This window comes from Lates calcarifer, unplaced genomic scaffold, assembly GCF_001640805.2.
Source record: "Lates calcarifer isolate ASB-BC8 unplaced genomic scaffold, TLL_Latcal_v3 _unitig_494_quiver_830, whole genome shotgun sequence".
Lineage (NCBI taxonomy): Eukaryota > Metazoa > Chordata > Actinopteri > Centropomidae > Lates > Lates calcarifer.
This window is the reverse complement of record NW_026117205.1, coordinates 41,708-65,549: the sequence shown is the minus strand read 5'-3', so window position 1 is coordinate 65,549 and position 23,842 is coordinate 41,708. Positions and strand designations below refer to the sequence as shown.

General features: G+C 38.9%; 1 protein-coding gene across 1 annotated transcript in view; it reads left to right on the top strand.

The window, feature by feature from the left end:
- Positions 1–23,842, top strand: part of LOC108872478 (sickle tail protein homolog) — a 68,445-nt gene that overhangs the window by 4,074 nt on the left and 40,529 nt on the right. The window contains exons 2-4 of the mRNA XM_018660158.2: positions 11,583–11,781; positions 14,606–14,804; positions 19,256–19,349. Of these exons, the coding sequence (XP_018515674.2) occupies positions 11,583–11,781; positions 14,606–14,804; positions 19,256–19,349 (492 nt within the window). The remainder of the gene's footprint in view (positions 1–11,582; positions 11,782–14,605; positions 14,805–19,255; positions 19,350–23,842) is intronic.

Genomic DNA, 23,842 nt, shown 5'->3' with positions numbered 1-23,842 from the left:
TGAACACATTTTCATGACCACTAGAAGATTGTGTCCGTTTTGCTTTCCACTGTGAATCAATTACTATAGGTAAACAGTCTGTAAAGTAAAGTAAAGTAAGTATATTGTGATATAGCGATATCGACCGATATTGTAGATACTGACGTAACATATTACATACAAATCATAACAAATTACGAGCCCTCATTCTCATTCCTGCTGCCTCTGTTCCTGTGTTCCTCTGAACTGTTTGTTAATGCTGGGCCCTCATCTCTTTCTTTTTCCTCCTTCAAGTATCTCAATAAACTTGTCATATGGAATAACAAAGTTTATAAATCATTCTTGAAAACATTAGCAAATATTAGTAGCTCAAAAAAACTGAGTACCATTGCAACATGTGTGGAGTTACTTTCCTATCTTTATTCAAGAGCATAATCTTTCAGTTTGAGAGCATAGTCGCTGTTTCACTTTCAGATTGTAATGCTCTCTCTTAAAACTCTTCTTTCTCTCAAATACTCCCTGCTGTCAAACTGAAAGACCACGCTCTTGAATAAAGATGGGAAAGTAACTTCATAAGCACGTTGCTTTCATTCTTCTCTCTGCTGTGCACTTAAAGTTAGATAGCTAATATAAGCTATCTAGCTGTTTATGTAGTTTAAGCAATTTTAAACTTTAAACTCTGTACCCTGCACAGCATTTATTCATACAAATATTAGATAATGCTAGTTTGTAAGCCCTGGGTTTGTTCATTAATTGATATATACTGATATTGGTCATAGTCACTTTCATTCAGCCAGGATAGATGGGAGTGTGACTGGCTTGCTTGAACATCTTCTGGGGTCCTGGCTACTTAACGTTAAGTATAGTCATACAGCAACACCTGCCCTATTGTGCTGTGATTGGCTAGTCTTCACCAGTTGTGAGCAGCTGTCTATCAACACGGTAGATAACCAACCAAAATACAATCGCTGGTTCATCTGGTTTTGGCGTGAAAACTGTTTGGGCAGCATGAGAGTGGGAGATTGAGAGTGAAAGCATTTATCACATGCTAGAAATGTGAGAGTTGCCAACGCTGGTAAGCTATACCACTGTCAGCACAGACATTGTGTCCTCCTTCCTTGGCTCCCATTTATACAAGTTTGAAAATACATTGTCCTTCCCCTTCCACTACTGGATTTTCTGATTGTCAGATAGTCTGTATGAAAAATTTACAAAATGATTGGAATTAATAGTCAAATCATGCTGAACAGCCTAATCTGATCTGCTGGCAAAATTCTGAGCTGTAAAGCTGTAAATTACTATAGTGTTGCTAGTCCGTTAAAATTAAAGTTGAGGGGAAGCATATCTTGTGCAGTTATAGCTGTAACTGAGCTGTGTTACCAAGCAGGATCACAGCGTCCATGGATAAACATTGTCATATTGGTTTGCAGAGTGTGACATTAGCAATGTCAGCACCAGCAGTGTTCTTTCCGTGGAGGTTAACATCCACATGCTAATGTGCTTAATGTCACACAACATGACAGTCAGTTTGGTATAAAGGGCAATTTTTGTCATTTTGTTTAGATAATTCAATGGTCTCAGAACAGTCAGTGTCCAAAGATTTATCTAGAGCTTCGACATCATCTTTATAATCAGTTCTAGCACATTGTACTCTAAATTGTCTGTTCCTGCTGTTGCGCATGGACAAAACATGAACAACTAGTGTTAACAACCTGATGACATAGCAGTCACAGTCACATCCTTATACTGCTCAGTTGACTCCAGTAGCTCCTCATAATCAGATTTTACCTTGTCCACAAACACAGACATAGCTCAGATCAATGTGCAAAGTCTTCTTTCAGTCTGTCTTATCAATGGAGACAGGTACTGATATAGTGTAACTGTTTGTGTTACAGTTTACACTGTTTTTGGAGCTAGTTCTAATTAATGATATTCTATAAATCTAAGCGTTTGAATAGGTAGTCGGTATTTGCTGCGGGTTACCACTGTCTTTTGTCATATACGGATATGTTTGTAATTATTTACACACATGGAGCACTTTATTAGGAGCACCTGTGCACCTGCTTATTCATGCAGTTATCCAATCAGCCAGTCATGTGGCAGCAGTGTGATGCATAAAATCATTCAGATACAGGTCAGGAGTTTCAGTTAGTTCTCACATCAGAATGGGGAAAAAATGTGATCTCAGTGATTTTGACCGTAATGTGATTGTTGGTACAAGATGGTTTGAGTATTTCCGAAACTGATGAAACTGCCCTGGTACAACAGTCTCTAGAGTTGACCCAGAACTGTGTAAAAACCCCCAAATCATTCAGTCAGCACTAGTTGTGCAGACAGAGACGTATCATTGACGAGAGCTCAGGAAAAAAATGACCAGACAAATTGGATGTGACAGAAAGGCTACAGTAACTCAAATATCTACTTTTTACTTTGGTGAGCAGAAAAGTACCTCAGAATAACCAGATTCTCAACTGGATGTTTCTAGCATCTTGAATCACTTTTAACAAGAAGAACCAGAGCCCTCTGATGTCTATACTTGTTTGCATGTGATGATGTAGAGAGCAGACACAGAGAAATTAGGGTGTATCCTTGTGTGTTTCAGAGTACTGTGGATGTGGGGGCTGTTAGCCACAGGGCATCATCCAGACCGTTGTGGCTTACCTTGTCATTATAGTGTAGTGACTCAGTTTGTGTGTGTGTGTGTGTATGAAGTCTCTGCATGTGCTTGTGTGCACATGTCAGGCTGCAAACATCAGCTCATCAGCTGACCATTGATGAAAACATCTGCTTACAGGACCATGTCACATGGCTGGCTGTCAAGAGTAAACCCACATAGGACAACTCACCTCCCATAAACTCACTGTTTTATACACACGTTTGTACTCCTGTGCTTGTGAGGACTCTGACATAAAGCACTCCACCCTCGCCATTACAGCTTCATGCCTAACCCAACCTAATTCTTGCCCTCCCAAGAATAATTCTTGCTTGATGAGATGTTATTTTTATTTTATTTTATTTTGTATAATTTTAACACTTTACTCATCATGTTAATAGCTGAGATATGGTGACCTGTTGACATCATTGACAAAAACATGTTTTTTTAAATGCTCTGTACTATATTGTAAACTTGAAAATGTGACATTTCCAGTTTTCTGCTAATAAGGTATATTAATGGACTGCACTTATATAGAGCTTTTTTTGGTTACCATTTTTAAAGTTGAATAAACACTTGCGTACAAGCCCATACACACACACACACACGTCAAAAAAAAAAAAAAAAAAAAATTAAAATACACTACAAAATAAGTTTAAAAAATTTATATTAAAGCAAAACAAAAATTTAAAACATATACTACACTTTTACAGAGAGACTATAAATCCTCCACACTTCATAAATCATTCACAGTTCATAAGATGAAAAATAAAGTGAGTTATAAGATTATAGGATAACTTAATGTAATGTAAGCATCCGCAATAAATATAGCTTTGTGTCAATAGTGGGGACAGACATGAAGAAGGAAAAAAAAAAAAAGACCTGCTTCATGTTATATATTCAATGCATTTCTCCCATCTTTCTTCAAATGTATGTGATTTATTTTGAATTCTCATAGTAATCATCTCACACATACACACAAAGGCACATTGTCGGCCACCGGGTCACTTCGACCCAGAGGGCAACGCGAAGGTTAAAGGGGAAACTAGTCAGTGGTATATCTCCGCAGTTTAATTCCAGCTCCCTCCTTTTATTTATATGAGGGCTTCCTGTCATCCATACTTTATATTTTGTAAATTTGGTAAGATGGGCCACACATGCCAGCCTTGGCTCCCCACATGCATCAGTGAGCCTTGGCTGGTAACACCCCATAAGAGCTGCAGTTTTGGAGATGCTCTGACTCAGTCATCTAGCCATCACAATTTGGCCCTTGTCAAACTTGCTCAAATCCTTACGTGTGCCAATTTTTCCTGCTTCTAACACATCAACTTTGAGGACAAAAAGATCAGTTGTTCCCTAATATATCCCACCCACTAACAGGTGCCATGATGAAGAGATAATCAGTGTTATTCACCTCACCTGTCAGTGGTCATAATATCATGCCTGTCATCAGTGTATATGGGTACTGCTTTATAAAGGAATAAAAATCTTGGTAGAATATTCATCTGACTTATTTTTGATTCTTTCCCAAAGTGAGTGTGGAATTGTTAACCATCTTTTAAAATATTCTTTAATTTGATTTATCAACTCGCCACAATTTTTGATATAAAAAAATATCAAAATTTTTTTGTTCCATTTATACAAAGATATTTTATCCTTTCCACATCCCAATGGAATGCATATTTATTTTTTATTACATCATTAACTGTGCATCCTATAACCATCACCTCTGATTTATTTACATTTAGTAACATTCAGTTAACCTGAATTGTGTCCAGATTTTTCAGTTCCGTCCATTAGAACTTTGACTGTTGAGGCTCAGACAAATAGATTATAATATCATCTGCATACACCAATTCAATTCAGTTCAATTCAATTTGGTTTATATAGTGCTGAATCACAACAAACCGTACTCTTTATATTATGATATTTACAGCGAGAGAACCAACAAATCCCACCCTGAGCATGCACTAGGCGACAGTGGCAAGGAAAAACTTCCTAATAAAAGGCAGAAACCTCGAGCAGAACCAGACTCAGGGTAGGTGGCCATCTGCCTCGACCAGTTGGGCTGAGAAAGAGAGAGAGAGGGAAAGGGGGAGACAGAGGGAGGGAGGGAGATAGAAAATAGAAAATAGTGACCAAAAACATAGCATAACACGGATTCCATGAATGTAAAGTGATACCAATAACACAGTAGTAGTAATGATAGTACTGATAATTAAAGTAGCAATTGCAAACGTAGCAATAAAACTAGAAGCAGTACTAGAAATTTCAAATTCTAGCAGCAGGTGTTGAGCGGGGTTGTGGGAGCAGTAGGAGGATTGCCATCACAGCTCAGAGTCTACAGCTCCAGAGGCAGAAATACCTGTAGAAAGTGACAGAAGAGGAGAGAGAGACGGAAGATCACAATACTACAGGAAAGGGAAGATGAGATTGAGTTATTAACATGTAATATGGGATATGAATCCATACTGATGGGGAGAGAGAGAGGGAGAAGCTCAGTGCGTCATGGGAGATCTCCCGGCAGTCTAGGCCTATAGCAGCATAACTAAGGGATGGTTCAAGCCTGAGCCAACCCTAACTGTAAGCTTTATCAAAGAGGAAAGTTTACTCTTAAAAAGCTGACTCTTAAAAGTGCAGAGGGTGTCTGCCTCCCGGACCCAAACTGGGAGAAGATTCCACAGTAGAGAAGCCTGATGCCTCCCATTATACTCCTGGAAACTCTGGGAACCACCAGTAAACCAGCATTCTGAGAGCACAGAGTCCTGGTGGGATTGTGGGGTACTGTGAGATCTTTAAGGTAAGGTGGTGCCTGACCATTAAGGGCTTTGTATGTGAGGAGGAGGATTTTAAATTCTATTCTGGATTTGACTGGAAGCCAATGTAGAGATGCTAACACAGGAGAAATATGGTCTCTTTTCCTAGTTCCTGTCAGTAATCGTGCTGCAGCATTTTGAATCAGCTGCAGAGTCTTTAGAGACTTGTTGGGGCAGCCTGATAATAATGAATTACAGTAGTCCAGCCTGGAAGTAACAAATGCATGGACTAGTTTTTCAGCATCCTTTTGAAACAGAAAATGTCAGATTTTGGCGATATTATGCAGGTGAAAGAACACAGTCCTAGAAGTTTGTTTTATGCGTGAGCTAAAGGACAGATCCTAATCAACGATAACTCCCAACTTTTTTATATCACCAGAATATGATTTTCTCCTGCTATATAAATTGCTTAAATTTTCTCCTCTGTATATTCTGCCAATGGTTCGATACACAGTGCAAATATCAATGGAGATAAAGGACCTCCTTGTTTAGTACTTTTAGATATTTGAAATGTATTTGAGAGCACACCACTGACTAGTGGGTGACACAGGAGTGGATTTTCACTCCCGTCCCATCCCACTCCCAGAAACATAATCTTGTCCCGTCTCAATCTCAAATCAAATTAAAGCTGCAAGCAGCGTTGAACGGGCCCTCGTACCCTATGCCCGTCGGGGATGCGGGCAGGACTCAGATCAATGCAGCTGTGCACCATTGCAATCACTGGACACTGCACTTACATCTAAATATCATTTGGCCCAGTGTTTACTTTCTCATTATTCCCCCCAGCCCCCACCCCACACACCTAGATATATAAACATGTGCAACTCCCTGTTAAAAAATAACGAATCATATCCTGAGTATTACACATTTCATTTGTGGTTGCCAGTAGGTGTTGCTATGAAACAAAATTGGCACAGGCTGGACCTCTCATACATGTGAAGTTTGAGGCAGATTAGGTGATGTATGCAGGTGCTAACACTTGTTGGAAGCAGGACCTTATGTCTTAAGATTTAAGGACATAGCCTGACTATGCCACCCTGGGACTTGCACCTAAGCAAATATTCACAATTTCACAATATTAGACATACACTGACCCAATAAAGGGCACAAAGTTGTGGGCTGTTTTCATTCCCATCTGAGTTGAGTCTGGATTCATACCTTTCTCCCTTCTGTTTTCTCCTCTTCTCATACGGGTCCGATTTCTCTCAATTTTACCCACATATAGTATTTCGAAACAATTCTAAGACTGAGTTTGTTTGAGAGTTCTGTGAGACGACACTTCTTCTTTCCCGTTCTCTTCACTTTTCCTCATCCCGAGGTCTTCTGCTGTTGCTTTGTACTATTTTATTTTTATTTTTGAATGCTATCTGTTTATTAACACTTTCTTAAGAGTGAGACTCTAGCTTGTTTGTTATTTTAGCCTAGCTTAGCCGTTTGTAGCCGTTTGGATCTAGGAAAATTTACAGATTGTAGATGCTCAGACTGATGGCCAGATCTACTGCATTGAGTCTCTCTTCCCACTATAGTAGTCACAACTTTCCCAAAATTCTCAGCCACCACGTACAAATCATTGCTCCCATTGCAGTGTAGTGTTCTACAAAGCATTGAATAAAAGACAGAAACACTAGATGCCTCATTCCTATTAATATATCATCTATCAGTACTTTGTCATGTCAGCCTGCTACTGGCAGCACCAGGCTCAACAAGACCCTCAAACCTGGCCCCTATTCACAGTTTTTAGAAGAATTTGGAGACTTTATATCATGTCTTGTCACATATACTGATGAAACCTCTGAACCTCTAAATAATGCCCCCAGCACAGCAAATTGTACCAGGGATTTAAATACGACTCCAGTCTCCTCAATTCAGTTTCACCTTTCACCACTAAAGTTAGACAGTCAGAGAGGTCTACGCCTTGGTTTACAGATGAAATACATGCTCTGAAGCAGGCCTGCAGGAAATTGGAGCCCGAATGGCAAAAATCAAAATCACAGCCTTGGTATCTCCAGTGGCACCACTGTGTCCTGAAATATAAGTATGCATTGTCTACTGCTAGAGCAGCATATTTTGATGTGGATTTGGGTTTAAAGTCCCAAACCACTGGGCTACGATCAGAATTCTTCAGCCTGATTCAGGGGTCCAAAAATTATCAGGAGACGGCAGTGTCCAAGGCACCAGAGTTTATTTGTCGACAAAGAAACACGAGAACAGTTCAAAGTGCACACAAGATACACCTGAAGAGCTCTAAAACTGGACTGGCTCTGTCCCTCTTTATATAAAATTTCAATCAAATTTACACCATTAAAACATTGGTTGGTCTAACTGTCAATCCTTGGTCCCCTGGTTAAAATACACTATTAACTTATTTGTCATATGCCAATATCTCCTGAAATGCACCTGGACTTTTCTTTTGCCAAGTTTCGCTTGCTGGGTCATGTCAAAGCTGGCCCTGTCCTCATCTGACCTGCTCACTCTCTGTTTTACACCATTATGTTCTGGCCTGTCCTGATTGTATTTTTTAAAAACAAAGTTATCTTTGATTTTACACAATTATTTCTTAACTCTTCATTGCATCATTTTTTTTTTTTTTAATTATGTAACTTTTTCACACTTTAGATTATAAAAAGTATACACAGTATTCCTTAAAGATCATTAGCTTGCTGCAATATTTTCTCTTTTAGAGGCACTTTTACTCTTTGCACATCACAGAGCTGTAGGCTTCTTACACTACAATTTCTCAAACTTAATCAATAGCAATAAACACAATTCTAGATTTCTTTTTGACACTGTGGCTAAACTTACTGAAAAGCAGCCGTCTCTTAGCTGCTCACCCTTCACGGCTCATACATTTCTTCATTTTGTCTGCAGTCAAATAGATGAGACAGATCAATCAGCTCCTCCTCTCCAGCATCTGCTGCAGAACCAGCTGAGCATTACACTGAGTCTCAGACAGTTTCTGCTCTAATGACTTTTGACACTGTATCTCTTGATTCATTGCTTTTCGACCCTCTACCAGGTAAACTCTCCAAAGATATCTGGCCAGTCTTGGGCCCTGCAGTGCTGAATATTGTGAATTTATCGTAGATAACTGGCACCGTTCCTTCTGGCTTAAAACAGCTGCGGTTTAACTTAAGAAACCACACCTTGATCCTGGGTCTCTGAGTAATTATCGGTCTGTTTCAAAGCCTCCATTCTTCTCTAAAATACTAGAAAAAGTCGTGTCTCAGCAGCTGTCAGCCCACTTAGCTGATGATAATCTTTTGGAACCTTTTCAGTCTGCCTTCATGGCCTTTCACATGCTAAGTAGTAAATGGTCTTCTACTCTCTATGAATTCAGATTCCACTTCTCTGCTCCTCTGCTCTAAGTGAGGCCAGTGTGTCAAAATCAGCTTTTCGCTGCTTTTTGATGCTTAATCAGCTCAGAATAACCAAATGCTGTGTGCTGTGTCAAGGAGAGGAGAAACTGAAATCTCAGCCACAATGTCATGAAAGTTCCTCAATATCTAATGTTTAGAAACATTCACGATGATTGAAAACCATCAGTGGCTTATGGAGCACCTTTTGCCTCTCGTGTGTGCTCTAAGTGAGGCCAGTGTGTCAAGCAAACCTGGGATCGAACCACCGACCTCCCAATTGGTGGCCAACCGCTCTACCCACTGAGCCACTATATCAGGCACATCCGAAGTCCGGCCTGGGGGCCAATTGTGGCCTGTGGTCAAATTTTATACGCCCTGTGGCGTCTGTCATAAAATATATCATTTATGGCCCCCGGCACTGTTGGCCAGAGCATGTAAATTACACAAGTAAAAAAAATGCAAAAGTAGCTCTGTGTAGCCGCCCTCTGCGTGACCCTTGCTGTTACCCTTTCCAGCCAATTTCTGAAATGGTGACTGTAAATAAAAAAGGAAAGTTGACTGCGAGGGACACTGCTTCCAGGACAGGTGGAAATTACAATATTTTTTCACGGCAATACGAAACAATTGTGTTTGCCCAATTTGCCAAGAGACTGTGGCCATGTATATAGAATTCAATGTCAAGAGATACTACCTGTCAAAACATGCAAACACATTCGACAAACTATTGGGGTGGGGGTGGGGGGGTGTTTTAGCTTCACAGCAGAGGTTTTTCATAAGAGCCCGTGAGTGAAATGAAAAAGCCACAAAGGCGAGCTACAAGGTGGCGATGCTAATTGCGAAATACTGCAATTCTTTTGCAGAGGGTGAGTTATGAAAATAGTGGCGAACATCTGTCTCCAGAGAGTTTGCAACATTGGCAAGAGTTGCAAGAGTGTTAGCCTGGCTTGCAACAGCATGGAGAATTGAAGACATATCATCAGATAGAAGATCAGATTTTTTTGAGAGGAGTTGATGACGACGTGGACTTAACTGAAGAGCTGCTTGACCTCCAGAGCCTTAAAGAGCAAACAAGAGGAACGGATTTATTTGTTTCTGTTTGTTCCGCCGCTGATGACATGAAACTACCTCCCTTCTCTGTGGACCCCGATGATGCTCTGTATCAACTGCAACTGGAGGTTATTGAGCTGCAGAGTGACAGTGAGTGGCACAGTTGACACCAACAGCCTTCTCTCATAAACTTTTACCAGCAGCTGGATAAAGGCTGGTTTCCAGAGATTTGCAAATTTACAAAGAAAATGCTGAACTTGTTTGTGTGAAAAGACATTCTCTGTTATGAACTTTAATAAGAACCGCAAGAGAACAAGACTACCTGACCATATCAGGTCAGACTTTTAAGTGCTCCTAATGACCTATAAAATTCTAAATGGGCTAGCCCCCTCCTTCCTATCTGATCTTCTTAATCCTTATATTCCCTCCTGTGCTCTGCTTTCTCAAAGCGCAGGGCTGCTATCTGTCCCCAGGATACAGGATACTTCAATTGGAGTACCACAGCATCTGGCAGGAGTCCAGAGTTAATACAATAAATTCCACCTTTTGGCTGGGTATGAGACAATGTTTGGCATAGTTGACATTAAGACCCAACCAAATCACATGATCTAGAAGGGCCATAGTCAAGTCAAGTCAAAATGTATTTATATAGCGCCAATTCACAACAGAAGTTATATCGAGGCAGTGTACATATAGAGCAGATCTAGATCTTACTCTATCTTATTCCTGGGTTATCAGCCAATCAGCCAAATATGGAAGAATCTGCATGCTGCTGGCTTGCATCTGGCCCAGTGCCACCTGTATGCACCTTGTCAAAACCTGTTGGGCTAAGGAAAGACCAAAAGGTATCATCTTGAAACTGATAGGCCTAGTCCTTGAATGCAAATCATAGATAGTGTCTGTGATGAAGTGCTATTAGCATATGAAAATATGTATCCTTTAGATCCATGGACATGACCCAACTCTGCAGTGTTGCAGCTTGGAGCACATCCGCTTTACTCAACATGTGGAAGGCCAACACCTTCAGAAATGTGTTCAGCCCTCATAAGTCCAGTAACGGGCAGAATGCCTACCTTGCTGTGTCTGAAGATCTACTTCTTTGATGGTGTTCTTTTCCAAGAGGGTAGATATTTCCTGTGTGAGTGCCTGAGTCTTTGTGGTATCGTTGAATGTGGTCACTCTGACCCCACTGAAAACTGGGGGGCTGGTGCTGAAACTGAACTGATTGTAGCCCTGAGAAAGTGTGGCAACCAACTAAGGGTCTTTAGTGGTGCTCTCCCAGCAACTGAGGGCCAGCCCTGGACCCTCAAAGCTTTCCCCAAAAATTTGTCTGTAATGCAACACTGTGGCCCAGGACAGCAAGCGTCAGGTCTCAACACCTTATCGGGTGAAACAATGAGGGAGTTTTGAGGAAAAATTTGAGGAAATTTTAGTCGACACCAGCCTCCTTTAAAGTTATCCAGTAGGCTACATGACAGCTTATTTTTCCTCAACAGCTGTGATTTAGGAGAATAATGTCCTTTTCATTCCCTTAAAACACAGTTAAAGTTTCATTCTGTAATATTTGACTGTATTGAAGTATTGAAAGCAAATAGGGAAGAACCTGTTAAATTATTAATTAATAATCCCTGTCTTGTTCTAATTTTTCAACTATTGCCACATTCTCCCTGCAAGACTGCAGCCATTCTCTGTGATTCAGTCTACTCTCTTCATATTTTTCATACAATCCAGATGAGGAGTCTCCGGCCCTCTGAAAGTCCCCTCAGTGCAGGTGTGCTGGGGTTGATGGAGCAGCAGGACCCTCTAGTTTCAGAGACCATGTCCGATGGACAAGTGATGTCCCCCACAGTCCCCTTTCCCAGGAATTGTAAAGCCAGAGCAAGTCTACCCGTGGGCCGCTCAAGTGGTCAGAAAAGAGAGAAGCCAGATGGTAAGTAGACACACACACACACACAGAGAACCCAGAGACAGAAGACAGGAGAAGGCTTCAGAACAACTGCTGTGAAACAAATATAAATATATTTTTTTGGTTCACCACCTCTCTAGCACTCAAAATGTTTGAGTGTTTTTTGTGAGTGAAAGTAGCTTTAAACCATACTTCTGGTTTTACTTCATTGATGAGACTCCAGGTTTGCTAACTCCTGATTCCAGTTAACTTAGCCTTGGGGTTCACATACGTGTCACATACATTACTGTGTAAAGGAGACAAATATGTTCAATAACAACAAAATCAATCAAACCTGAATTAATTTTTAAAAAATAAATCTTTGTCTTTGACAGATTCTTTTTAATACAGGTTGTTGTGGTTTTGAGTATTTTTCTACTTTTAACAGTTCCTGAATTGACATGGTTATCGATCGAATGGATTAAGCTTTTAAAACTCTACACGTCATGTATTCAACAAACATGAAAGTCTAGGCTTAGTAGGTCCTGTGATTTCCTTTATCTATTTACTTGAACAGTGTATGACCATCAAAACATGGAGTAGACATTAGCTTTCCTGTGTTATCCTGTTTGGTTCAGAAGATATGATACAAATACATAATACAGTTATGGCAGAAAGTAAAATGCCATGACCACTACAATGTGTTTTTGTGATTGCTCTATTTCCGAAAATGTTCAGGGCCCCAAACAGTGCAAGTGTACCAAGTTTCATGCTTTTATGAAAAAGTGTGCTCTTTTTTTTTTTTTTTTTTTTTTTTACATTTCATCTGGTCTATTATTCATTTATTTTTTCTCTTCTCCTTGCACATATACATTTTCTTGGTCACAGTCCCACATACCTAAGTACACAACATTCTTCCAAACGTACAAAGCCAAAATGTCTGTATATAGATCTTACATCAACATAAAATCTGTTCCAAATTCAAATCATTATCTTTGTTTTTCTGTTTTGTGTTTTTGTCTGTACATCCTAATTAAGTTGAAACGTGTGTTTTGAGACTCAAAACCTACATGGGTAATTCTTTTGAAGTGTGTGACTGTAAGCCTAGTGTAATCAACACAAATATCTGTGTTTTCATTGTCAATGAATGTGTTTGAGAGAACTTTGGCACAGCAGGCATGTCCCTTGAGGAAGAACACAGGTGTAATGGGTAACATTAAAACTGCTGCATTTCATTCAGGTGAGCTTGTTCCAGGGTCCCAGTATTATTCATGCTTGCTCACTGTCATGTCTTACTGTGGCTGTATTGGGGCGGCTGTGGCTCAGGAAGTAGAGCAGTCGCCCACCAATCAGAAGGTCGGTGGTTCGATGAATGTGTGTGTGAATGGGGTGAATGTGATCTTTGAGTGGTCGAAAAGACTAGAAAAGAGCTATATAAGTACAGTCCATTACTGTGACACTTAATGGAACTGAGCCATTGTTAACAAAATGAGTTTCATCTGTGCTTTTCCTGCTAGGACAAGTCAAAATTTCTTCAGTGAAAAAGGTCTATTCTGTCGCCTGTGGCTAGGGAGCTCAAGACATAACAAAAAAAAGGTCACATTATTATGTCTTGTACAGAGCAGTGCAATATGCTATACATCAGAAAATGTAACACAATTTATGCCTCTACACATCCACGCAAGATTTGCTATAAGTCAACAGACCTCTCTTTAGGAATACAAGTGTGTGTTAACACCGTGACTGGCATTTCCCTAACACCATTAGAGTTCTTTGACATTAGGTGATCTTATTAGGCTCTCAACATAACTGTGCTTCTATCTGAAGCTGAAAACAGGCCTACTCAGAATATTTTAAGTATAAATAGCAGAAAAAAGGCTCAACATTTTGATAGCTGAGTGGTTTCTGTAGCAGAAAGTACGGAGGAGTAGTTACAACCAAAGAGGGGAAAAAGCAGAATGTAAAAAAAAACAAAAAAAACAGCTAAATGCAAAATCAAAAGTTGGAAGTTAAACTGTATGAGGTAGAAACTGCTTAAATTTCACCCATTCACGCAGAGCTTGTTCTCTATATAGAGTGCTTTATCAGGTTCACACATCTATGGTTTGCCTTCGGGGTATATTCAGTAAAATTTCATGTTGGTTCGGACCAGTGGAGCTGGGTATTAAACCGCCAACCCTCTGATTGGGAAGTGCCTGCTCTACCATATATATATATATATATATATATATATATATATATGTGTGTGTGTGTGTGTGTGTGTGTGTGTGTGTGTGTATGTATATATTATATATATATAACAACCCTCATTAAAATGCCACAAATCTCTTGAGCTAAATGTTTTTAGCACATGAAAAGCAACGGAAAAACGTATTGAAGAAAAAAGTGGCCAAAAGTTTACGGATGTACAACTAGAAGATCCTGATGAAAATTATGTCTTTAGGCAGCTTCTATGAGATTTTATTTCCACTACAAAGAGATGTTGTCTCAACTCTGGTGTTGGACTGCCTCCTTTTTGGCTCACTGATGGGTCAGCTGGTGCATTAATGTCTATCAAGATATCATTTACTGGATGATGACAGTACGGTACAGATGGCACTCAGCAGGATAAACACTGGAATTCATCTAAAACCCTAAATTTTCTTCAAATACCAGTGTAAGGTCAGTGTTATCTGTAACAGATTGTCACTAACCACACTGAAATTAAGAGTATCACTCTGCCAATCACATGTGAATCACCTGCATAGTTGGATTTTTTTTAAATATATACAGTGCAGGACACATAGTTAAAGCTGTCTTGTGTCAGATGTCGTGTATTCAGATTGATGGACATGTCAGTTTTACCAAAACTGTGTGTTGTCCCAATCAGGTGTGTTGTACCTGCAGTATGGAGAGGAGACAAAGCAGGTTAGAATGCCAGCTGAGATCAGCAGTCAGGATGCTCTGCGGACTCTGTTCGTCACTGCCTTCCCTCATCAACTCACCATGAAGATGCTGCAGTCTTCCAGAATGGCCATCTACATCAAAGACAGCCGCCGCAATGTCTACTATGACGTGGAGGACATCAGGTGAGGGCTTTTTGATACAGCAACAATATGTGTGCCTTTTAGACAGAGGAAGATGAGCAAAATTATATAGGTATAATACTAGTTAAGCGTTTTAGAGTTTTTGATCAGTACGTTATTGTAGTTGAACTCCAGTAAATAATTGTAAATGGTACAAAGGTCAGTAGTAAACTGCCCACGTTAAAAAAGGAAAAAAAAAGAAAAAGAAAAAGTGTCAATCTCATAAAAACAGGCCTTTTCTCTTTCCTGCAGCAATGGAAGTACATAAAGCGTCAAAAGTTAATGCAAATAAGTTCTATTGGTGCTCCATCTTTTGTTGATTACACCTTTTACAGTCTACAGTTTACAAACAGTGTTACTATACCCTCTGATGCATTATTAAGAGAATACTGCACTGCACAAAGTAGTACTGTATTTTGCTATTAGTATGGTGAGAAAAAGGCAAGGCAGCAAGGAAGACAGACTGGTAGGTGAGGTTTTCATCCTACAGAAAGATGATGAGCCAAAATAGAAGAAAAGATCTAGACGGTGGCTTCAAATGATGGAAGACTAGCACAGTGTCCAGACTTAAACCCTATCACCAGAGTATTTGGCTGCTGGAGGAGTCAAAGATTTTGCTTAGATTTTGTTTTTGTTGTTTGTTTTATGTTTCAATTTCAGAAACATTGAATTATGAAAAATCAAATAAAAGATTTACATAAATGAAAAATGGAGATGGTCTAAAGATTTGACAGATTGTGTATATCCACCATATCCCAAAATTTTTCATTTTCTTCTCTTTTTTTGCTTTTCTTTCTATGCATTCATAATGCCAGTATATATGTACATTAACTTTGTTCAGTCTGAAGCAGTTTTGCTAACAATTTGTGTGTATATTTTTGTGTTACATCGATCTCAAATTCCCTTCCACTGATGATAATTAAGAATTATTAACAATTTTAACAATCAGGAAGGAAAATTATATCTTATGTGTTTATGACTAGTTGTGTATAAAGATGTGCCAGTAAGTAAGTTCTAAATATCAAATAAAATAATGGAATTTTAACCTAAGACACTCTGGTCTTGTCATTAATTTAAAAAAAAAAAAAAAGAAAAAAGAAAAAAAACATACAGATTTGATTTAAGCCATCCCAGTCTTTAAAAGTAAGTTATTTGACACAAAGTAATTAAAACTTCTAAAAGAAATCAACACTAATATATACATAATCAAAACACTGTTCAAATAGATAGGAAATGATGCATAGGCTAAGTGCCAACCTTAAGACTAGTACATATTCTCTCCACCCCATAAAATTCTACAGGATGATGGAAACATCATAAAATTACAGTGTTATGAAATAAGAACTTATAAATGCACAAAATAAATAGATACAAAATAATACAAAATATCACAGTAATTTAATCAGAGCTTCCTCTCCCTTTAGAGGTAGATGGAACTGGCTTGAAATAACTGTTTAAAATTCATGGCAAAGTAGACTGTCCCCTATCAAGTGGACTATTATAAACAATCTCTTAACTGTTTACAGCTGACTCAAAAACCAGCTGCCAGAGTTTAAATGAAAGCTGTAGTTATATTCCACCGATCCAGACTCAAAAATCTTACTTTTTAGTTTGGCCTTGCCCCAACATATGGTACTGTGCAAAAGTCTTAGGCCACCACTAGCTTTGTTGTTTCAGCAAATCTTAATGGCCATCTATAGTTATTTTCTGGGCTCTTTAATAAGATCAACAGAAAATACAGGAAATATGTACACAAAGTCAAAAAACTGAGTTTTCAGAACAAATTGCTTCTACAGGCAAAGTCAGTATTGAGTGGCACTAAGCACATCTTGAACTCCTTTGGGGAGACTGTAGAAGTTTTCTTAAGTAATCTTCTTTTATATTATACCAGGCTTCTTTCAGCACCTCCCAAAGTTCTTCTTTAGATTTAGGCTGTCTTTTATTTCTTTCTCTGTCCAGGTGCACTGCCTTTATAATATACAGGTCTGGACTCTGTGGAGACCAGTCCATGACTGTTAGTGTTTTATCAGCTGTTTTTCTTTGATTTTACTTCATTAGCAGTGTGCCTGGGATCGTTAAATAAAACCATTCCCAATCAGGAGCTTTCCTGTATGAATGGCATGATGATTTAAATCGATTTGTACTTTTCAACATTTATGATCCCATCAATTCAGACAATATCACCAACACCACTGGCAGAAATGCAGGCTGAAACCAGGACAGACCCTCCACTGTGTTTCACTGAAGCCTGCAAGCACTCATTCATCCATCTCTCTTCAACTCTTCTTCTCACATATTGTTGATGATTGGACCCAGCAATTTTAAACTTGGATTTGTCACTCCATAATTCCCTTTTCCATTCTTGGGAAGCTTTAGCATATCTCCTTCTTTGAAAGTTTTCTTGGCCTTCTAGACCTTTTTTGTCTTTGATCTCCTCTGATTCTTCAAATTTCTTAACAGCTTTAATAACACATCTTGAATATCCAGTTAGTTTGCTGATTTCCTTGATTTTATGTCTCTATAATTCTGTGATCTTTGGCATTTTGAATGGATTGATGTGATTGAAGGCTGGTTTGTGCATATAGCAAGCTTCCAATGAGTTCAACTCATACAACGTGTTTATAATGCTCATGCATGTTTTGCACAAACCTGGTGTAATAGACCTTTTTCTCAGCAGTCATTTTGACATGAAATAGTAAGACAAATACAGATGTTAACAATGACATTACTTAAGGTTCCATTCCATTTAGATTTAAAAGAGTCAGGTTCCTGATTTTGCTCAAGTGTAAGGGAAGGTCACACTAAATACTTCGCACTTTAGCCTTTAGCCTTTAGAAGCTGTTTTTTCTCATGTTTTTATGCAGAATATTGCATACATATTTCCTATCCTGTTGTATTCTAATAAAAAGAATAATTGTATGTGGTCATTATAGCACTGCTAAAACAACAAATCTAATGGTGGCCTAAGAATTTTGCACAGTACTGTATTTGTCTGATCTGAGCTTTTTGTTCCCCCATTGCTCCCTGACATCCTCAGATGCCTGTCTTCTAGGTGCTCCAAGATCTAAAGTCTCAAGGTCACAGAGCCTTTGTTGTTAGGACTGACATTATGAATGAATGATTTATAGAAGTTTAACCAAAATCGCGATATGAGCTGATGGAATTTGGAAACCGCAAGGACTGCGATTATTTTTAAAAAAAAAAATTGTCAGTGGACAAATTGTTCCACTTTTTTCTAGCTGCATCATAATTCACACACACAGTACTGCAGGAGCAACAGAGTGACAAGCTATAAACTTTACAACCAAATCTTGTCTTAAAATGAACAGACCACAAAAACTAACTGGGGAGTTAGATACTTGATAAAAACAGGGGGCAAAATAACATGAATCCTGATCATGACTCGCTCCGATTCTCTCCCGCTGAGCTGCATGCCAGTGGTGAGACCAAGATGCTAAATTTATGTCTGCTGTGTTCCCAATCCATATATTTTGACGTGGCGGCCTGGCACAGGAAAATTATCGCTGCTGCTGCAATATTATTAAGTTGCAAAATACCCAGTTTAGTTTAGAAGGAGAGAGAGAAAGAAGAGAGGTGAGAGAAAATGGTAGAATGAATTAGCTAACATTAAGTTAGATTTATTTTGCATTTTTTATTTCCTACCGGGACAAATCCCATACTGGTCCGGCTCTGTGTGTGTCTGTCAATCTCCTGTTATTCCCCCTCAATGTATCAGCATTTGAAAAATCACCACAGGCAGCAATTATGATGATTTTAAAGTTACTATAAATAAGGCAAGCGGACGTAGTACTTCGGTTTGTTTTGTGAGAACTGTCCTATGGTTCATTATGTGTATGTTCTATACCATTTTCTTTCCACAATGGCTAGAATCATGTCCTGCTTAAAACTGGAGACTTTTTCTTTTTTTTCTCTCTATTTTTATTTGTATATTCTTGCATTTTTTGCCACCCTCCTTTTTAATTTCTATCCATTCACTTCATGTTTCTTTTTTGGGTACATTGGTGCTAGCTGCAATTGAGATATACCCATACTTACTTTATATCTCTGTAATGACCACTCAGCACTGCAGTTTTGTTGTACTGAGAAAACTTGATCTTGATTAAAAAAATATTTACATTGAGCAAAGAGCCAGTAAAATATTCTGAATCCTAAAAAATGACTAGTGCCTAATGCTAAACAATGTATAATATCTGTTGTAATAAGAATTTACAAAAATAGCGAGTAAATCTATAGAATGAACCTTTTCTTGTTACATGCTGCATAGCTATACAATAGAAACAGACAAGTATGTGTCTTCATTGTGTACAGATCTTATTCCTCACCATTTTCAATAAACATCAACTGAAATTGAATAAATCGTGAATAATCATGTACATGTGTCAATGGTGATTCTACATATAATAAAGTGCCCCTCTCGTTGTGTTTGCTTGTAGAAACATCACATCCAACTCCTGTCTGAAGGTTTATCATAAAGACCCAGTGCAGGTGTTCACCCGCCCTGCCAGACCTACCAGCGCAGAGGGAAGGGTGAGTCAGCCAAAACTCTTAATTCTGTCTTCGCCCTTCATGCCTTTCATTGTGTCCTGTAGTGTTGACAGAGTGACCAGGTGTTGATCAACTCTGTTTCAGACATGACTGATAAGCTTTTAATGAGACTTTAAAGAATTGATTTATTATTTTCTCATCTATATTTTTATTTTTATAACTAACAAGCAACTTACTAGTCTTAACTTATTGAGTAGTTTTCACATTGACTTTAATAGTGAACACTGTTGTTTTCTGTGAAATAGCATCATTAACAATCTATGCTGTAGCAGACATGTCATTCATTATCGATTCGAGTCCCGAGTCACTCAGAGTATGTGTGGACATCTTCACTGGGAGAACCACATACACTTAGATTCAAACTCTTTGTCTGTGTTAGAGGTGTTCCATAAGTTGATATTCACAGGGGCACTTAAAATGATGTTACTTGGGCTACACAACAGCTTTTTTTCAAAAATGAACAAAATAGAAGTCTATGGTAAACATTACTGTGGTCCAGACCTCAGGGATCTCTATGGGAGCAAGAGTGGTGTCTATTGCTTGCTCTTTATTCACTGTGAAAAGATGCTATTCTTATGTGCTGGTGTAGACTGTGTGATTGTGTTTGGCAATGCTCACAATATTACTAGTGCTAGAGGAAAGTTCATGGAATGACCAAAAATGATTCTTCCTCTGGTAGTGTGATAGATTGATTAACTTTGATTTTTTTTAGTGCATGAGTAAATGTAAAAGTAAATGATGGTGCTAAAAGAGAGATCAGGAGTGTTACCCAAAGTCATGAATATTCATACCAAATTCACATTCTGTTTTAGCCATTGGTTGTGAAGATAACTTGTTTGCTGGACTGACATCAATCCTAAGTGGGCTTTCTGTCAAACTGCTGGAAACAGCACAGGGAGGGAGGACCCAAAGGCAAACACAAGTGCTGGCAGATTCAGTGGAGATACTTTGATAGTAGATAAACAGGCTTACAGTCAGATGTGTGGACAAGCTGGTGGGCAGGAATGCAGGCAGGTGCGTAGTCAAGTAGACTGACAGATAGGCAGGCAGGCAGGTATGGGTACAAAACTCAGGAAAGAAACACACAAAGGAAATATGAGGGTCCATTAACAGATGAACTGAAAAGGAACAAGGGCATTGCTTGATCAAATTGGTATCTGGGGAGTTGTTTAGGTGGGTGATGCGTGTCACAGTAACATCCAGATAAATCCCAGGAACCAAGGTTTCCCTCCTATAATGGTGTGTTTCGCCACATTTTACCATAATCAAAACCTTGCTGCTCCTGTGATTTGGTTATTGCACCAGGCCATATTATGATTTCAGTTATGTTCCAATAAATTTTCAGACCTGACTTCAACTTAGTATGGACTACACAGATATTAGACATGATATCTATCTGAACAGCTCACTCTTGCAAAGAGAGAAATAAATGTATTTCCCAAAACGTAATTCTTCAATAATATTATCAGCTGAGAGAGCCTGAAAACATGAAGTGACCGTGTTCGAAAGTAGGAGGTTTTTAACTGATAACAATGATTTGCAGGATGTTATTTAGAGTTTGAAATGAAATTTCACAGGATGAAGAACAAGACACGTGGCATGAATAAATATTACCCAAGGAAATCTTATAGAAATCTCAAGAAATCTTAAATAAACCAGAATTTGGTCAGCAGATGGTGTTAATACACAGTATGTTGTATTCTATCACAGAGGAGTTCCTCCCCCAGAGCATGCTGCTGTGGCTCTGCATTGCACATAACCCTTGTGAAAAGACAGGAGGCGACTGGCTGACTGTTTGCAGGAGTAATATGAAGAGAGACAGGTTCAACAAGGCCACAGTAAACATGTTGTATCCCATAAATGATGTAGTCCCCTGTGGGCCAGTCAGCAACAAATATGTCACCTTGTTTTGACCCATAATTATAGCATCCCCTTGAGCTAATCACACTCATGTTGGAAATGTGGCAGCACAGTGTAGAGATGCATCATTTCCCCCAGCTTCAGAATCCAGATAACATCTACTCAGTGTTTGCTGAGGTGCTCTGTGTTCCAGACACAAGAATTACAGTGACTGTGGGCCAATCATTGCAACTTGGGCAATGCTAGAATGCACTGAGGAAATGCCTCTAATGTAACACTTGATCAAATTACTATGTGACAAATTACATTTGAACGAAGTAATATATTATGTAGAACACAGTAGTAACAGTATTTGTTACATGTGACCCTTTGATGTTGATTGCAAAAAACAATGGAGGAAGAGGAAACTGTCCAGCTTGTGGTGGTAAGGTCTACATTTTTCCCTATTCTTATGTCTGATGTAAACAATAATTGAGTATCTCCATTGTTTTATGCATTGCACTGTTGCCACATGACTGATTAGATAATTACATAAATACAGTGGTGCTTGAAAGTTTGTGAACCCTGCAGACACAGTCATTGTTTTTGTAAAGTAAAAAATAAAATAAAATAACCTTAACAAATATACATCCAAACCCTAATTTGTAAGGCATACATTCCAAATAGGGGACACACATGGGAAAAGAGATATATTTTCAATAATTTTTCAACAAAAGTGGTTAATCTCACAAAAACTGAAAAGTTGCCATGTGCAAAAGCATGTAGAACCTTTTAGTTAGTGGCTTGTGGTTACTACTAACCAGTCTCTTGCATCTGCTTTTAGGGAATTTTGCCCACTCCTCATTGCAGAACTCAGCCAGTTGAGAGAGGTTGGAGGGACATCTGGCATGTACCACCCAGTTCATTTCAGATTGAGGTCTGGACTTTGACTAGGTCAATCTAGAGCATGAATCTTCTTTCCCTTAAGCGTTCCTTGGTAGTTTTGCTGGAATGGTTTGGGTCATTGTCTTGTTAGATAATCAATTTTTGGTCTAGCTTCAACTCAGTGACTGATGGCAGGAGATTCTGGTCAAGAATTTGTTGATAGACTGAGAACTGATGGTTCGCTGGATAATATGAAGTCATCCAGGTCTGGATGAAGAACCTTCACATTTGCACCGGATGAGAAAAGCACACCATTTTAATCAGAGAATCAAACTGAGCAAATAGATGCTCTCAACGTCTCATGTCTGTGTTGCAGACAAACTGCTTTATTCAATGAGACCTCTGTGGATAATTCAGGTCCCGGTAAAAATCTCTTGAACAATGAGCACTGAAGAAATGTCGCTGGCTTGTCGCTGGCTGAGAGCTATTACAGATATGTCCAGCTGTTCTTTGTGGCGTGGATTCCAGAATATGTTCCTTTGCTCTTTGTTAGAATGGTTGCTTCATATCATGTCTGCAGATTTGTCAGCTGCACATTCATGCTGCTAATCCCCCTGACCTACCACATCCCAAAGGTATTCTGTTGGGTAGAAGATGGTAAACTGTGGCCATAAAGGGAAGCACATGGTCAGCACAACACATTGTTTTCTATGAAGTTATTTCTGTCACTGTAATGAAAAATGTGCTACAACATCTTGTTCTTAATATTTTCATGTCCGTTGGTGATAGAGAACTTAAATATTGGCACAAAATTAATAACAGATTATATTTGAAGAAACCTTCTATAATATCTTAATACCAACAATATCACTCTGCACTTTTTTCAAAATCTAGGGCTTTAAAAATCAGAGTCAGTAGGCATGCAGTACAAACTTTTAATGGTTAAATCAAGATAATAACGTACAAACATGGCTTTCCAGATAAGGTGTTCTTGAGGCTCTGAAAATGAAATAATATCAAGGGCTGAAAATAATATGAAAGCAAATAATTTCAACAGACATCTTTTACTGGGTTTTGGGACCCATTCATGACATACACAAAGTCTGAACAAAATCTGAGACAATGCTGCATCAACTTATCTGATTTGACATGGAAAGATCCAGAGATCACATTTATCCCCATTCTGATGTTTGATGTGAGCATGAACTAAAGCTCCTTACCTGTAGGATATTATGCCACTGCTCCCAATAAAGTTGTTGGTGAGTGTATGTCCACACAATATATACGGTATGATATGGCACATGCCTACCCCATCAAAAAACTCTGATGGTAACTGTGTGTGTGTGTGTGAGAGAGAGAGAGAGAGAGAGAGGGATAGAGAGAGAGAGAGAGAGAGACGTTAGAATTAGGTTTGTGTTAAGGTAAGGGTAAGGGAATGCATTATGTCATTGATGGGATCCCACAAAGATAGCTTCTTAAGAATGTGAATGTGTGTCTACAGCAGCTTCTGTTTGAGGTTTTCTTGCTGTTGAGCTTGTATGCAGGTTTAAAACAGATTGAGTGCTGACAGAGGAGATGCTGTCTGAAAGCTGAAGTGAAAGCCAGTCAGAGTTGAGCCACAGTTGGACAGAGATTTTGTTGTGGGGAATCTGTGTCAACTCAGTTTATCCTTAAACAGTCATTTAAATGACAGCCTGCTCTCCCTGTATAACTCATCTGGACATTACACTGCAGGCTTTCATATCAGATTT